We start from the raw sequence: 18,033 nt of genomic DNA on the forward strand, positions 1-18,033 counted from the left end.
AGAGAGAGGGAAAGACAGAGAGAAACATCAATGTGAGAGGGACACTTTGATTGGTTGTCTCCTGCACGAGCCCTGACCTGGGCCGCAGCCAGGGAGGAGCCTGCCACCTAGGTACATACCCTTAATGAGAATCGAACCCGGACCCTGCGGTCGGCAGGCCGAGGCTCTATCCACTGAACCAAACCGGCTAGGGCAGGATATGACATTTCTTAGCCCCTCCAGCAGTGGACCTTTGTTTTTCCTCCAGGAGTGAGGTGGAAAAACTCTAGGTCACCTTCTTGGATTCTTATTACCCAAGTTACCAAGAACACTGAGAGTAGCGTACAGGGAGCTTAGCCAATGAGCTATAAGAAAAGGTGTTTCCTCTGCAGCTCACATGCAGAGGCGGGACTGCTGGCACGCTGTCTCCCAGTGAGGGTGGGGGCCCTCCCCATGTGTTATGTCTCCCCTCCAGGCCCGGCTCCAGTGGCTGCTGTGCTGTGGGCGGGCCCCCGTGTTGCATCTCCACTCTGGGCCCATCTGTGCACGCAGCCTCCTCCTGAGCCGGTCGTGACTGTTACGGCATCCTGGCTAATTTGCATATTACCTCTGTGTGTGTGTGTGTGTGTGTGTGTGTGTGTGTGTGTGTATAAGCTTTCATAAAGCCTACCCTTAAGATAGTAAGGAGTTAGTAAAATATCAACTTTCCCAGAAGTTCAGAAGTCAATATACTCCTCACCCCACTCCACCTCCCAAAAAAGTCAATGACCTCAAAAGGAGTCATTGTTTACCAACTTCCAAATGGCATGATCCAAGAGAGCACAGGAAGCAGCTGAGCTTTCTTTTAGCAAAGACGACTAAAAGAAATCTGGTATATTAACATCCCTGTTAAGCACTAAGGGAATCCTTGCTACCTAGGCTGCTGAAAAGAGATTTGGTGCATAGCTACACAAAGAAATCACTATGGGCTAGGCCAGTGATGGCAAACCTCTGACACGCGTGTCAGTGCCATTTCTGATGACACGCGGCCGCTGAGGCGGCCGCATGCCGAGGATGAAACATTTATGTTATTTAAACTATAAATATCGCGAAATAATGTTTTTTCCTCAAAGGGACACACTACCCGAGTTATGCTCAGTTGTTTGGCGAAGTTTGAAACACCAAGCTCAAAAGGTTGCCCATCAGTGGGCTAGGCCAAATTCCCTTTACAAGCTACATGCAATAGTCTACCTTAAAGGAAAAGCAAAGTTAATTTTATACCAATATCAATGGGGTCATTGATTAATGAAAATTTCAATGATAAAAAAACTAACAGTGGTGAAGGGAATATATTTTGAATGGCTGTTCATTGGCCTTTCAGGCCAGTAGGATGATGAAGTAGAAAGAACAAAGGACCAGGAGCTAAGACATGCAGACCACGATGCTGCCCTCTGAGAAGCCAGGGTGGGGGACCACCAGATGACCCTCAAAGGCCCTCTGGATAGAAAGTTATCATGCTACACAAAGGCCAACCACCGTCACATCACCCTCATTCATTCAAAAATGTCCTAATAATTGGGAATGACATAAAGAAGTTCTTTGAAAGGAATAGTTTATAATTGGGACACAAAGGAAAATCCTCTTAACTCAACATTAAATGCATTAAAGATACAACCGAAGTCTCCAAAATTCCTGACCAGTACTCTTCACAGGCGCCATGGGTTGAAAGACTAATGAACTCTCCCGCATTGGAGGAGACTAAGAAATGAAAACTAAATGCAATGTGGGATCCTGGATTGGATCTTATTGTGGAAAAACAGTATTAGTGGACAACGGCCAAAGTCTGAATAAGATCTGTAGATTAGTTAACATTGTATCAATGTTATTTCCATGGTTTTAAAAATTATGCATGGTTTGAGGAAGCTGGGTAAAGAGTATTGGAATTCTTTGCTGTTTTTGCAACATTTAATAAGTTAAATTATTTCTAAATTTAAAATTAAGAAATAAAAAACAAAATTAAAATGAAGTCACAAAGTGTTGAAACAGAATGAGTTTTAGAATCCAAGAGACCTCAGTTTGAAGCCCATCTGTGGGAACCTTGGGCAAATTACTTTAATCTCAGCTTGCCTTAGTTTCTTCATCTGTTAAATTAGACAAAAATACCTACCACAAAGGGTAGTTATATGAATTAAAGAAAATAATTTTATATAAAGTATAGCATCTGGCACCATGCAGGTCCTCAATGAACAGTAGCTGGTTTTGCTACTAAAGAATGAATCAACATTTTTTAACACTTACAAGGCTTCAGTCTTTTTTTATTCTTTTTTTATTTTATTGGTTTTTTTTTACAAGAAGGAAGGGAGAGGGATAGAGAATTAGAAACATCGATCAGCTGCCTCCTGCACACTCCCTACTGGGTATGTGCCCGCAACCAAGGTGCATGCCCTTGACCGGAATTGAACCTGAGACCCTTGAGTCCGCAGGCCGACGCTCTATCCACTGAGCCAAACCGGTTAGGGCAAGGCTTCAGTCTTTATCTTGCAACTTACTGTGGTGTGGCATTAAGTATATTACTAGTATCCACCTGTAATCCAAATATAGTTAAATGATGGTTAAAACTATGGGAAGATATTTCTTCCTTTCCTAGACTAGTAAAACCTCACAAGCTATGCTTTAGCAATTCAGAATTTGTACGAGATACAAGTCTTCCCTGACACACCCCTCCCCACTAGAATTAGCGAAAGCACCACATCAGAGAAGAATAGTAGAGAGAAGATTTACTTTTTAAAAAAGGCATCAACTCTAAATATTCTAAAAGTTCTCACAGATTTATAATTAAAATACAAACCTTGACTCACACTGTATGCCTATGCTATGTCCCTGAGAAAACGCTTATTGCAGAAAATCAATGTATTTCCCTCTGTCCCCCTTCACAGTGAGCTCCTTGAGACCAGGGCCATGTTTTATTTACCTTCTCATCTCCCAGGGCACACACTTATTTGGATGTCTATTAGTAGACATAAAATAAATGTTTAACTACTAGTACTTTGATAGTTAAAGATCTCCTGTCTTTTGTGCACTGATTAAGCTAAAGCCTCCCTGAGATAAGTTACCAAGTGTACTTTAATGTTTATAAATGACATTTTAAAAATAAGTCATGATTCAAATATGCAACTTTATTCATGTTCTCTCTATCCTTTATTACTCCAAGTTAGTAAAGATGTCTGCAGATTACTTCTCTAGGCTTTTACTTTTTAGGTTCATGAAACAGTGTGATAAATTAATAGTAGTAGTAGTAGCATTACTATCATAATGTATAACAAGTTCTTTTAAAGCACTTACTGTGTGCCAGCATTAAGCTATGTATGTGTATGTGCATTATCCAATTTATTTCCCCCAGTTCCAGATGATAGCTTTTATTCTTCTAATTTTGCAAACTGAGGCATAGAAAAGTGAACTGACTTGCCAAAGCTCACACAACTACAAGCACTCTGGACCCCCATCTGCTGTCATAGCCCGTGCTCCTCATGTCTGTACCATTCCCCTCCACATCGTGCCTAATCTTCTAGTAGAATTGAGGATAAGAAGGTAAAAGGGAACAAACACTATTACAGTGTGAACCAAAAGAATAACAACCATTATGTTAAACTAGGCCTTATCATTTGTCACATCATTTATTCTGGAAATGTGGATTCACCCCAAATATTTCAGGAGCTCTGCAGAGGGAGACGTTCCAGACAAGTAAGTGTCAGATTTGCAAGGGGGAAGAGATAGGATCAGAAATGGAAACGTTATTAATTACCCAATCAACTTTCTACTCTAAATGGAAATAGCATTCATAAATCCCCTTTATGAGTTTAAGGGAAAACACTCAAACCATTTTGTTTAGCACATCAGACTGCTGGCTAGAATAAATAAAACCCGAGGTCACCGTTGAAGCAAAGAAATTATTTTAATCTGTCCATTTTATTACAATCCACAAAGTAAAGGCATGTTACTAAATCCCACACTGACTTGGTCTGAAGTTATATAAAGCTGAATCCTAGCCTTTTGCACTCGGATGTCGAGTATGACTCAACACGGTTAGCATCGGTAGCAGCTCTTTTTATACTCTTTGAATGTATCAATAATTTGAAATATTAAAAAATCCAAATAAATAAGTTTGTATGAAAAGAAACTCCAGTTTTTTATTCTACTGCCGCGCTTTGTAAAATCTGGGGTATTTAAAAAATTAAATCCCGAGTAGAATAAAGGAATCGAGAAAAAAAGCAAGTGAGTGCAAAGGGCTAGAAGAGTGTGTTTCATTCATTCAATAAGGATTTGTTGAGTACCTACTATGTTCCAGGATCTCTTTGGGTACTTGGGATACATCAGGAAGAAATGGCAGAATCCCTGCCCATGAAGCTTACCCTCTATTCACTCTTTTGCCTGTAGCATAAGAAGAAAATCAACCTGATCAACTCTATGGTAAGAAAAACTGTAATTTCTGTGGCCTTGTTTGAGGATCAACAAGAAAATCCAGTCAAATGAGTTTAAATTTCTGGTATACAAAATTTAAGAAGTCTTTGAATCCAGCTCGTGAAAGGTAAGCCCATTAAACAGACCCATGTGGGCTTCCAGAGATGAGTGACCTTCCAGACTGCTATGTTCCTCTATGCAACTTTGTGTTCACTTGTCATGCAAACACAGAACACAACATACACTGTCAAGTGCACCGACACTGTAGTTCATGGACAGCACAGCTCAGCATTGGATGAATAAACCATTTCGGGTTTCACAGTATTCCTCCAGGAAGAGTTCATTGAGAAACACCATACACATTTCATGAACAAAGAGTGCTGTGCTGTTTGTTTTCAAGGTGCCACTTAGCTTTGAAAACATGTAGCTAATATTTTGCCTCTGGTACCCAACAGGCAAGTATAAGAGCAAACATTTCTCAGGTTTTAAAAATAGTAGTATATTATAACTTGGAAGGCAAGTCCTAACATACCAAAAGCCACAGATCAGGAGACTCTATTTAAAATAGAACCTCCTTGGCGCTGAAGAGGCCTCAAACATACCGTTGTGCAAAATCAGATTCAAGGCTTCCCAGAGATCCTCATATGATTGTCCCCTCTGCCAAGCGCTTTCCTTTGAAAACACGACAAGACGACTAAAAGAGAAGTGTAATTTCCCAAAAAAATATATATATATATACATAAATATCATTCCGACAACTTTTAGGCTTATAAAAAGCTTATGCTTGTCAAAGTGTTACACATTTGGTCTTCCCACCATCCTGGGAGATAGGTGGGGTACCTGGCACTCACAGATGAGAAATTAAGATGGTAGATGGCCTTGGATGGCCGCATGCAGCTCCCTGCACAAGGGCTGCCTGCACCAGGGCTGCAGCCCCCTAGAGGAAGGAGCACCTTTTTGTAATTTGCATAAACAGACCCTTTACTTTCCCCTGGCCCGTTTACTGTGAGCTTGTGGAATAAAACCCCTGTGTGATGCCTCTTTCTAATTTGCACAAGGGCACAGCATAGGCTGGTGCAACTGTTTCCTGAGGCCACCTGAAAACTGCTTTTAACAGGGACAGCACAACGACTGAGTCCACGTCTACTGACTTCCGGTTCGTGGCTCTGTGGTAGGCAGCTGGACAGACATGAGCAGAGCAAGGATGATGGGCCAGGAATAGAAGGTCATCAGGGCAGAAAACAAGGATCCGGCACCCCGCCCCCCCATAATCTTTCCATCCCAGGATATTGCTGGTCATGTGGGTTAGACCCCCTGACTTTTCCTACCGCTGGTCATGAGGTTCAGACCTTCCCCTGACCTTTCCTCCCCTGACATGTCGCTAGTCATGAGGGTTAGACCCTCTTAGAGGGGGGGTGAACAAGGGGGCCAGAGAACAGCCCTTAAGCATTAAGCCCCCAGGACAATGCGGTTCTGACCCGCATCAAAGACATCTAGGCTTTAGTTGTGTTTAGGATCCAGGCCCAGAAAAGCAGCAAAACCAGACAAGCACACCACAGCTGACCTCAGGACCAGCAGCACTGACTAATGATCCCTGCCTGGCGCCAACCAATCAGTGGGACCACAACCCTGGAAAGACACACCTCGAAAGCTGCTATTAAGATCCTTCCCTGAGACCTCCCCTAAAATCCGACCCTTAAAACCCCTTAGGACAGAGGACCCTTCCCCTCCCCATCCTCCTCCTCTGCCCCGACACCCTCAGCAGCATTACCTTTACCCTTCTCTCTCCTAAGATCCAAGGGCCCCTTCTTTTGCCTCTGTAACTTGTTTCCTGAGCCCATTTCTTCTACCACTCACTTCTTCTACCTCTGTGACTTCCTTAATAAACTTACTCTTATGGTTTGAGTCTGGGCTGTGAATTCTTTCCTAGCCAGAACTCAAGTACCGAGGTTGCCGAACCAAGGTCCAGTCTGACCCCACGGGTCTAACCTCACTGGTCTAACACCTGGTGTCATTCTCACCACTGCCAACAGCTTTAAATAATACAAGATGAAGATTCTCACCGCCATTGGATTTACCGATGTTTCAGAAATAGTCACATAGCCCCTCCCAGGGATCTGTGAAGATTGCTTTTGAATAGAAACAATGGAAGTGTCATGTTGTCCATAGTGTTGACACTGTCCCATCACTAGGCCTTTTCTGCAAATGTTCTCCTTCCCTTTCCCTGCCCCTACCTTCCAAAATGTCCTCCTCAGTCTTCATTTACTATGTGCCAGGCAGTTTGCTAAGTATTTTATAAGAATTCTTCTAGGTCCTAACTGAATGCAGCCATATAGGTGACCTCAGCTTACAACACGTGGCACACAAAAACCTCTCAGCTGAGCCCAGTCAACCACAGAATCGTGAGAATCCTACTATTGGTTTAAGCCTCTAAATAACAGGGGTGATTTGTTACACTGCAGCAGGTAACTGAAACACTGTATTTTTCTCACCCTATCACACAGCAAAGCCATACCCTTAGAGCGGGCACCAAAGGTCCACCCAGATGAATAAACCCTCCGAGAAGACTGTGGACAAGAGGAAACTGAGATAGAGAGCAAAGCAGAGTTGATTCGGAAACATTTTACCCCCTCAGTACAATCAGTTCTCTGTATCCAACCAACCATGGATTGAAAATGGTTGGGGGGGGAAAGCCCAGGACGTTCCAATAAGCAAAACTTGAATTTGCCACACAATGAGCACTATGTTGAATCCACACAAAGGAAGTTACGTATAGGCACACCCTACTGTAGCCTATATGCAAACACAGGTTATAGGCAACTGCTATACCATTTTATGTATGAGACTTGAATACCCTTGGATTTTTTGGTATCTGAGGGGGGACGGGGTTCCTAAAACCAATCCCAAAGGATACTGAGGGACGACTATCATTATCTGTGTTCTTATGGGTACAAGCAGCACAGGCTGGTGATCAGGGTTGTGGGTTTTGGATTCAGAAATGTTGAAATCCTGGCTCTCCCACCCGCTAGCTCTGGGAACTTGGAAAAGGTGCTTAGACTTCTCCAAACCACAATTTTTCCAGACTGTGAAATGGAAGTCAATCATAATTACTTCCTGAAGCTGCTGGGAGAAGTAAACATGATAATGCATGAAAGCACGTCCTCCCCTCTCCCTTCTCGCCTGGGAAATTCCTATTCGTGCTTCAGCCACTATTTCACAAATGCCACTCTTTCTAGGAAGCCTTTCCTAATGGCCACCAGGATTCAGCAGGCCTCCACGAACTTTCCCTGTATAAATACGCATCATAAATTGAAACTGGGTTCATTTTGTTGATCATTTATTAATGTCACACTCACCCATGAGAAGCCATCAGCTCCACAGAGCCTAGCACACAGAATTTCTAAACACTGTTCAATGAAAACAGAGAGAGAAAAAACATTTAGCCCAGAATCTTGATGCGTGCCAAGTACTTTAAATGAGAGCTCAGCATTGTGCTATGTGCTTCCTCAAGAGTACGCACTGCCGAAGCTTATCCTATGTAATAAAAGCCTAATATGCAAATTGACGAAATGGCTATGATGCACACTGACCACCAGGGAGCAGATGCTCAATGCAGGAGCTGCCCCTAGCCTGCAGGCCCCAGGCCAGCCAAGGTGGGTGCCAGTGGCGGCGGTGGGTGGAGCTGACAATCGGGCAGCACCAGGCCGGCCAAGGCAAGTGCCAGCGGAGGCCCCCCAATTGCCCTGCTGGTCGCCCCACAGATCAGCCCTGATCACCAGCCAGGCCTAGGGACCCTACTGTGCATGAATTTCATGCACTGGGCCTCTAGTAGTCTAATGAGGGTAAAAGGTATGCACAGAAGTAACTAACAGTGTAGAAGATGGCCAAAGTGCCTCTCCAGTTCTGACAAGACAGAGATCACCTCCTGATGAGGACAATCCAGAAAGGCTTTCCAAGGAGATGTGGCATTAGAGAATCCACCCTCCAAAGTGCCGATCCTAACAACACAAAAAGGGTGTTTACTACTTCTCTTTTGGACCCAGAAGCCTAGCCTAAGGCAAAGACCACATCAGGTCACTAATTTGGGCTTCACTGATCATTCCTCCGATTTTTTTATTGAGCACCTAACAGGTGCCATGAACAAGCTGGGATCTCTCCCACCTCCCCAAACAGGCCTCCATGGTGACATCATGTTCACCAGCATCCTACTCACTCCTTTGTGACCTGGGCCCCCAACTTCATAATCTCCTCTAATAAAAGTCAGGTCTTAACACTTAAAAAATGACCCCCTTCCTCCCCCAGCATCTCCCTTAGTTTTGCTTCCAAGTAGCATATGGAGTGCACTGCCTGGTGGCTGTTGCTTAATGCACATTGGTGAAATCTTGCTTAAGAATGTGAAAGCTGAAGGGAAACCTGAAAGATCTGCTCAGTGTAGACGCAGATACTGAGGCCTGCAGAGAAGATGACCTTTGACCAAGGTCATCAAGCGAACTAACTAAAGGTAAAGCCAGACTAGAGTCCGGGGCCACACCTCCAGGCCTGGGTGCTTTTGATTTTTCTAAGAAATTTCCCATCATCCTATTTCGAGGAACCTCGGTCCTCCTCGGAGCTGCCCTTGGGATAAAGAGGGTCACAGTACTGAGACTAGGATGCTCCGTTATAGGAGTACAAACAGCAGCAACATTTTAGAGGCATCGGTCACTGGAATACGCACTTTTACATGAATTATCTCACCGGATTCCTCACAACCAACCGTGGGAGCTGATACTACTGTTGTCCCCATTTCACAGATTACGAAACTAAGGCACAGGCAGGGTAAGCCATCTGCCCCAAGTCCCACAGCTGTTGAATAAAAGAGAAGGTGGGCAGGCGATAGAAAGAATGCAGAGAAAACTGAGATAATGGCTTCAGTAACCCGCCCCCCCCCCCCCCCCCCGCTCCCCTCGCTTTTAAGGGGTCCTTGAAAGACAACAAGTCATACACAACATCCGCGTGGCCCCAGAACGTGGGTTTCCTGTAACTCTCCCCTTGAGCCTCTCCCCGCAGCTGCAGCAGAGGGAACGTGAGGCCGCACACGGAGCCTTCCCTCGGCCGGAGGGGGGAGCCTTCGAGGAAACCTCCACCCACGCCCGGCACAGCCAGGAGGCAGACCGCAGCTGGGGGGGAGATGTGGGTGCGGACTCTCGCGTGGGGAGCGGAGGGGGGACAAGAGGGGACAAGGGGGATAAAGAGGACAAGAGGGAAGCAGAGAGGCCGGGGGAGATGGGGACGCGGAGACGGGAGGGGGGGAGGGACAGCGGCAGAAGCGGGCGGCAGGCGCGCAGACAGCTGGCGGGCGGAGAAGGCGTGGGAGAACCGGAGCCCCAGACCAGAGCCGGGCGGGTACCTTTCGGAGGAAGCTGGCGACCACCTGCTCGAAGGGGTACTTGTACACCTGGTGCACCTCCACAGTGACCCCCATCCCCGCGCGCCCCCCCCGCGCCCGCCACGCCTCCGCGAGCGCAGGGCCACCCGAGCTCCACCCAGACTGCAGGCCACCACACGAGGGCGACCCAGGGGGCGTGGGTTTTTTTCCTCCTCTTTCAAACTTGGAAACTTTATTGTCCCGCTCGGGGAAACAGACAAGCGGTCACGTCCCCGCCCTCTTCCGCCAACGTCCTCTGTCGGCGGCGGCGGAGCCGGGGAGGCGCGCCCTGCACTCTCGGGCCCCACAGTCGCCGCTTGGAGGCGCCTGGAGCGGCCGGGAGGGACCCCTCCCCGCGGTGCCTGCGGCCAGGCCCGGAGCTGCCCGCCAGGCCTCGGAGCCTTGGACTTTGGGACTTGTTTGTGCCTTTGTGTCATCCCTTGGTCTGGAGCCACAGAGGAAGCTGTAAACTGCTGATGGCGACCCTGAAAAAGGAATAAACACGGTAAACAGCCACCCTCCGAGCGCCTGGGAGCTGTAATATAACCTCCTTGTTAGTGCAGTGAGACAGGGCCCCGGGCAGCTGCCTCCCAGGCTTGACTTTGGGTCTCAGGTTTAGTAGCTGGCTCCAAAAATTCCTTTGATTCTTAAAGATTAAACACCACGGAGAAAAAACAACAAGGAGTTAGAAAAAGAATTGTTCGTGTTCTTCCCTCGGACTGTGCGCATTGGATGAGAAGGAGCAAGTGATCCATTCATTAAGTTCTTCACCATACTACTTCCTGAACACCTACTATGCACCAAGCACTGTGGTAGCTCTGGATTCAGCGGTAAATAAAGCACAGTCAGCAGGAGTGGTAAGCCCGGTGACTTAACCAATTAACCAAATGGGAAAATAAACAGGATAATGGATTAAAGTTGCAGGAGCGGTAGGTAGTAAATGATGTTAGCTAGAATGCATAAGGAAGGTCTGTGAGTCGATGGCTTTTACATTTATAATTTTATCATCTCACTTGACCCTGACACATGGTCACACTGGTCGCAAAAGCCTAGCCTTGGATAAAACCAGCTGTCCAGTCACTCGCTGCTTCATCCAAGCTGCTGAACAAGGGAGATATACATCCACTGCTATCAGGCCTCTGTTTTGTTAATCCTCACCAGAGTATATTGTTTCCATTGCTTTTCAGAGAGAGTGCAAAGGAGGGAAGGAGGGGGAGAGAGGAGAGAAGGATAGAGAGAGATGTGAGAGAGACACATCAACTAGTTGCCTCCAGCACGCCCCCTTCCGCTACCACCACCACCAGGGGCGACCAGGGGTGGGGAGGGAACCGCAACCCAGGTATGCAACCTGGACAGAAATTGAACCGGAGACCCTGGGGTGTGCAGGCTGATGCTCTAACCACTTAACCACTCCAGCCAGGACTATCGGGCTTCTTTTGAATTCATAACTACTAACCTCAAGGGATCTTTAATGATGCCAGATCAAAACACTACATTTCTCTAATCCATTTAGTGTGCCACACTCCTCCCACTCTAACCTCCACCACTTCCCTCCCAGCCTTATTCTGGGGTGCTTCCCTGGCTTCCTTTTTCACTTAGGAAATAGGAAACCTCTCTCTTCCGCATCTACCCACCCACCTGTCCAAATGCCCCGCCTTCTCTCCTGTTCTGGATGAACTATGGGCACTGAACTGAGGGCCAGTCTCCCCACTTGTCCACTGAATCCAGCGATGAGTTGTCAAATGGTTCACAAACAGCTCTCAAGCCCCGATTTCTAATGCTTATGACTTCGGTGGTGTGAATGCTCCCACTGTGGCCAATTTCAGACTACCACGGTAATGTCACTAAACGTGGCACTGGGAAAACGAGCACAGGAGTGCACCATTGTGTGACATTTCCACCATGCACGGACAACAGACAGAACCACAAGAACATTGACGACGGTAAAGGTGGTGACATAGTTAGGAAGGGATGGGTTTTGAATACCTATTACCTTTTAAAATAGAGTTTATACATTATAAATTTATAAAATTTAGTAATAGCTGTACTTAACCAGCAGACAGGGTTCAGAACACAATACCCCAAAATATGGCATCTTGGCATATTGAGTAGTTTAAGCTGAAGGAGTTTGAGAAAACAGCAGCCACAGAAAGTTCTCACTGACCTTCCCTCTCCCCTGAAGCAGGCCATGAATCCGGCGTGTGAGGAGTGCCCTCTCTATACCTGGAGGAAAGGAGCATACTGTCTCCAGGATGCAGGGTTCATGGGAAGAATTCGAACAAATAGGACTTGCCACGTTTCCCCCAGTTCACTGCATTTACCTCATCTTCTCTGTTCTATCATATTGCTACACGGCAGTCCATTTTTCATCAAACCTAGCATTAAAACACCATTTTTACACATCTTTATTTCTTTATGAAGGCCCCCTGTCATATAAAACTTCTGGTAAGTAAATGAACATGCTTTTCTCCTGTTTATATGTCTGTCAGTTTAATTTTCAGACCCAGCCAGGAACCCTAAGAGGGACCAGAGAATTTTTTTTTTCTCCCCTGCATAGCAACACGGCATCACTGGAAGTTCCTTGTCCACTTTCTTATTCAAGGACATCTTTCCAGTAATATCTCCGCCTCTGTCTTGCATCATCAGTTTTGCCTCTATTGGATCATTCCAAACAGCACACAAGTATACCATGATTTCTTCCATCTTAAACGCATCCACTCTTAACCGCCTATCTTCCTCCAGCTCTATTCCAGTTCTCTGCTCCATTTTGGCACCTCAGCCTCTCGAACTCATGAAGTTTGGGCCCCTGCCACTCCACTGAAACTACTGTTGTCAACGTCACCAATTGCTAAATTGCTAAATCCAATGCAGTCATACACCACTAGAAGATAGGGACATGTTCTCAGAAATGCATCCTTAAGCAATTTTGTTGCGCAAACATCGTAGAGTTCACGTACATAACCCTAGATGCGATAACCTACTACATACCTGGACTATATGGCATTGCCTCTTGTTCTCAGGCTGCCACCAGTACAAAACAACACGAGATTAAAATCAAGCACAAGAAAAATTATGCAGTCAAGAGACGTGGTAAACATGAGATGCACAAGGCTACTGCCAGAATTACACAGCATACTGTTCTACAGCAAACTTATTTTATGTAACTAGAAAGCGTACACTCTAAAATAAGAATAAAAAGTATAGTCAAGCCCTAACGGGTTTGGCTCAGTGGATAGAGCATTGGCTTGCGGACTGAAGGGTCCCAGGTTGGATTCCAGTCAAGGGCATGTACATTGGTTGTGGGCACATCCCCAGTAGGGGGCGTGCAGGAGGCAGCTGATTGATATTTCTCTCTCATCGATGTTTCTAACTCTCTATCCCTCTCCCTTCCTCTCTGTAAAAAAATCAATATATATTTTTTAAAAGTGGACTTATTTAAAAAAAAAAGTATAGACAATACACAAACCAGTAACAGTCGATTATTATCATTGTCAAATATTATGTGCTGTACATAATTGCATGTTATGCTTTTATAGGACTGGCAGTGTAATAGATTTGTTTGCACTAGCATCACCACAAACAAGTGAGTAATGTGTTGTGCTAAGACGTTATGATGGTTAAGAATCACTAGGCAATAGGAATTTTTTCAGCTCCATTATAATCTATGGGACCACCACTATAAATGTGGTTCATTGTTGACAGAAATGTTGTTAATGGGCACATGGCTGTAATTAATTCTTAAACCCCCCCTTACTAAACCTATGGGCAGTATTTCTTTGAAATACTGAATGAGGAGGGGGGTGGAGATTTAGGGGCCAAAGCCATTACATGTTGAATGTCTGTATAAAGCATTTCTACTATATCACCAACCCCTCCTTATGGTGGGGAAGGGGAGGGGGGGCTCTTCCTGAGGAGACTGCACCGGCTCAGACAGGAAAGAGAATTCACTCACATGAGTTTAAGGGGTCCCATACCTGACTGCTACTCTCCATGTTGGACACTGAGTGTGAAACTGAAGCCCCCTGACAAGCTGGGCCCTGTGCCCCTACTCCACTGTCACCACTGATTTCTTCCAGAATGGGAAGCTGCTAGCCAACTCCTAATGAACTGGCCACAAAATGCCAAGGTTGTGTCCTGCAAGATTGAAGGACCAAGCACCTGTTGGCTCTGCTTGGGCTGGTTGGCTGAGCGACTTTTGCAAGGACAAATGCCACTTACTCATCCCAAGGACATCAGGGCACTCTGAAGGTGGAAATGTGTTACATTTAAAATGTTGTTTCTGTGTCCACATTTCCCTGTTTTATAAGGACACCAATCATACTGAAGTAACACCCACCCAGTTCTAGTCTCGGAATCCCACAAGTTGCCCTACTTCCTGCATCTCCTTCTTGAATTTTCTGAGCTCCTCCAGGTCCTTCCATTAATTCCCCTTTTGTGCTTAACTTGAGTTGAGTTTTTTATTACTTTCTACTGAGACTCCTACCTAATATGATGTGGAAGAAAAATTTAGCTGTTATGAGTTCATGTACCAGAGGAAAAAGAAAAAAGAAAAAGAACCATTTATTGCCAGGTCTTTTTTCCATTTCCAATCAACCCAGCTCCTGAGACCTTTGAAATTTGAGTCGCCTTTACATTTATATTTTCGACTCTCTGTTTTTTTCTCTTTTTACCTTGATTGCTTAGAAAGAATTTTATTCATTTTGTTTGCTTGGTAAAATTGCATCATCTAAGGCCAATTCAGCTCACAATATTAGTATAAAAGGGGAAATTTTCTTTGTAATAGCAGTAGCAATTAATGCATGCATTTTAAAATAATCTATTTAAGATATTTCCTATCTGGAAAGACCAATTTTAAAAGACTGATCTCACACCAAACTGAAGACCAGAAATGAGTGAGAGGCAATTGTGGCCATGATACAAAGACTAATGATAATGAAACCAAAGGCACACAGAGAGAATTTCAAATGACAAAGGAAAGGGGTATCATATTCAGCCTCAATGTGAATAAATTTGCCAAGTCTTTTCCCGTCCCGCATTATTTTTCTAGGGGAAGAAAGTGGGAGCAGAAAGATAATGGAGGGTTGGGATGCGTCCAGGGGAAGCAAGGAGAAGAGAAGGGACAGGGAAGGAAGCAACTATGAAGGCGCGAGGGCAAAGGAAGGGTAAGTAGAAGCACAAATAACAAACAACAGAACTTAACTTTGCTTTGAACTAGTTATTACATTATTTTTTTCAAAGGACACTCTGATTGATGAGATCAGACAGAAATGAGAACCTTTCAGTCAATGGCACACCACCCAAGAATAGTGATAGCCATCAAATATTAAGTCCATTCCCAACTCCAAAGGGATTGCTCTCCAAAGGGCTTTATATATTCAATCTTAGCAACAATCTGAAGAAGTAGCATTTCTTTTAGATTGAGTTCTCCAGAAACAGACTTTGAGACAAGAAGTTATGTGCAGGAGAACCGGAGATGATTTAGGGAGATATACCCATAAGGAAATGAAGAATGCAGGATTGGGCAAAGAGATCATCTGTCACAAAATCTGGTCCCAGTTGAGCCTAGCCAATCCTAGAAAGCTCTGGTGCTGGGTAACTCCCATTAAGGTTAGGGGACTGGGTGAGGCAATTCCCTTGTAGTGGAGAACACTCCCAGTAACTTTTGCTACAGGGAGCATAGGCCCTGAAGAGGGAATCTGGATGGAGCACTACCACATCCATTACCACGATTATCTGCAGTTTACAGAGGAAAAACTAAAGCTTCCAAAGACAATAGAATCCAGTCTCTCCAAATTTTTATCTGCAAAGGTTTAAACTAACAGGTACATAGTCACTGGAAGAAAACTGGAATGATTTAAAGGCAGAACACATAAGAGTGTCCAGACTAAAGGCACCTGTGTGTCTACAGAAAGAATAAGCCCATCAAAAGAGGTATTGATGACTTATGAAAGCAGGAGAAAATAAAATTCAAGAGGTAAACACAGATACTGAAGAAATTATCCCATAAGTAATGTAGGACTTTGAATAATTCTTCCTTGGGAAAAAAAATATATTGTTTTCCCAAAATGGTCACATCAAGATTAACCTAGGTCATCAAGCAACTCCCTGATTTCTATCTTTGCTCATGAAGCAGGATGATGTTACCAATAAGAGAATTTCTAAGTGGTATGGTAGTGACATGGCAAGGTATAAAGGGGTTCCTAATTTTGCTTTAGCTTCCCAATTGCTCAAGTGATAATATTATGCAGTGGTTGTGTGTACTTGGTTACCCCAAGTCTAAGACATCAACCCTCCCTTAGTTAGAGATGAGCTAAAACAGATGCTGAGCATGAAAGTCAAAGGGTTAATTCGAGGGATGTAACAACTATACCTATGTCACACGCATCCTAACATTATCCTTATATGAGACCAGGCATAACAGACTTGATTTTTGTAATAGTTATTACTATCTTTGTGCTACATATAGTGTCTAGGCCAGTCTAGTTTCTACATGAAAAAAAAAAGTCCAGTGATGGTCTTCAGTTTGGTGTGAGATCAGTCTTTTTTCTGGTTCTGCTCCTCCTGGACATATGGTAGGACTGCATTTCCTCACTCCTTTAAGTGAGAAAATGCAGTCTGATGACCAATAAAATGGGAGCAGGTTTAATGAGACTGATTCGACCAATAAAATGTGAGCAGGTTTAATGCATGTCACTTCTGGGCAGAAGTCTTTAAGAGCCTGTACACAATCCACCATGTTTACTTTTCCTGCCACAGCAATCAAATACATTCTAAATAGTAAAGACTGTGCCAACCTCAGATCCTGACTGAGCATCACGGGAAGCAGAGATGGTAGTATTTGCTGTAACTTCTTTCAATAAATATTTTTCAGGAGCCCACCACATGCTATGCAGTGGTAATTATGTTGATAGAGGGCCTGTAATTATCCATGGTTTACAGGACCAAGATGGGAGAAATGAAAGCACTGATATTTTGGAGTTGTTCTTTATTGCAGCACAACTTAGCCCAAACTAACTTATAGCCACCACTTTGAATTATGACTTTCTGTCTTGGTAATAGAAATAGCCCTAAATAAGGAAAGTGGTGAAAAATAAAAATTAAAGCATTCCAGTGAAAAAGTCACGTGAATTGGAGGTTGAAATGGGGAGGACTTGTTTTGAGATTATTGCAATGATCCAGGCAGAAGGTGATGTTGACTAGACTGTGGTGATGGTATGGAATGTGGAAAAGAATGGAGAGATTCAAAATGTATTTTAGAGACAGAAAATGATAGGAAATCATTTTTCTCTGCCAAGACCAATTGCTTTCTCACTTTGACTTGGTTTTAAAGGCCCTGGCGCAACATAAAGAAATAAATGAGCTGAGAATTAGGAAACCCCAATTCTGGGATTGTCAGTTAATAAGTAGGATGTGACCTTAACAAATCCTTTACCTTCACTTCACCATCTCTATAAAAGGAAGGGATAGTTCGATAGGCTGTCGCCACTTTTTCATTTAAGCCCTGACAGTCGATGGATTCTGATCATAGGAAGCTACAATATCAAAATATTTGAAAGGGAGACGTGTTCCTGACATGTTAAGGAAATCAAGAATGAAAACTCATGAGATTTTGCCCTAGTAACGTCATTTTGTGAATGGCGAGGGTTAAAAAACACCCAGTGGCACAAAAAGGGCTGGAAAGAACTTTTTTGATTATAATTTCGCAGCGAGAAGTTTACTTAACACAAGCATCTGAAAAATGGCCAAGATAGTATATATGGAACATTATCAACATGACTCACTCTGATTTGGATTCAGACAGACTCTCTTACATCAAATCTGTTCTTCCAAATAAAAAGATGCAGAAAGGTACCCAAGCAATATTGGACAGGTGAACTTCACAGGCACTGTATCATAACATTGTTCACTTCAGCAGGATTTCCCAAGAGGTGTACTTAGACGCTTTGCCTTGAGACATGGACAAACATGTATTTTAAGTAATTATTTCCCTTGACTTTGTGTATTATGTACAGAAATATCCATTAGCTTAATGTTCCCGGCCCTTCTCAGCTCCCATACCCACTCCTACCCAATTGGTAAGTTTTAGAGAAAAACTAAGTATGGTAGCTCAGCCTTTCTCCCCTTATCCTTTTAAAACTGTTTCCTTCAGGGAGGACAGCTTCTGAGCAATCCTCGGCTGTGGGGCAAGTGGGGCCACACTGTGGGGAAGGCCT

At 44.2% G+C, this 18,033-nt stretch overlaps 1 protein-coding gene across 1 annotated transcript in view; it reads right to left on the minus strand.

Moving 5' to 3' along the window:
- PRELID2 (PRELI domain containing 2) overlaps positions 1-9,953 on the minus strand; it is a 64,695-nt gene extending 54,742 nt beyond the window's left edge. The window contains exon 1 of the mRNA XM_079772534.1: positions 9,803-9,953. Within this exon, the coding sequence (XP_079628660.1) occupies positions 9,803-9,877 (75 nt within the window). The 5' untranslated portion in view covers positions 9,878-9,953. The remainder of the gene's footprint in view (positions 1-9,802) is intronic.
- Positions 9,954-18,033: the final 8,080 nt, after the last annotated feature.

This window comes from Cnephaeus nilssonii (genome assembly GCF_951640355.1).
Source record: "Cnephaeus nilssonii genome assembly, chromosome: 5".
Classification (NCBI taxonomy): Eukaryota; Metazoa; Chordata; class Mammalia; order Chiroptera; family Vespertilionidae; genus Cnephaeus; species Cnephaeus nilssonii.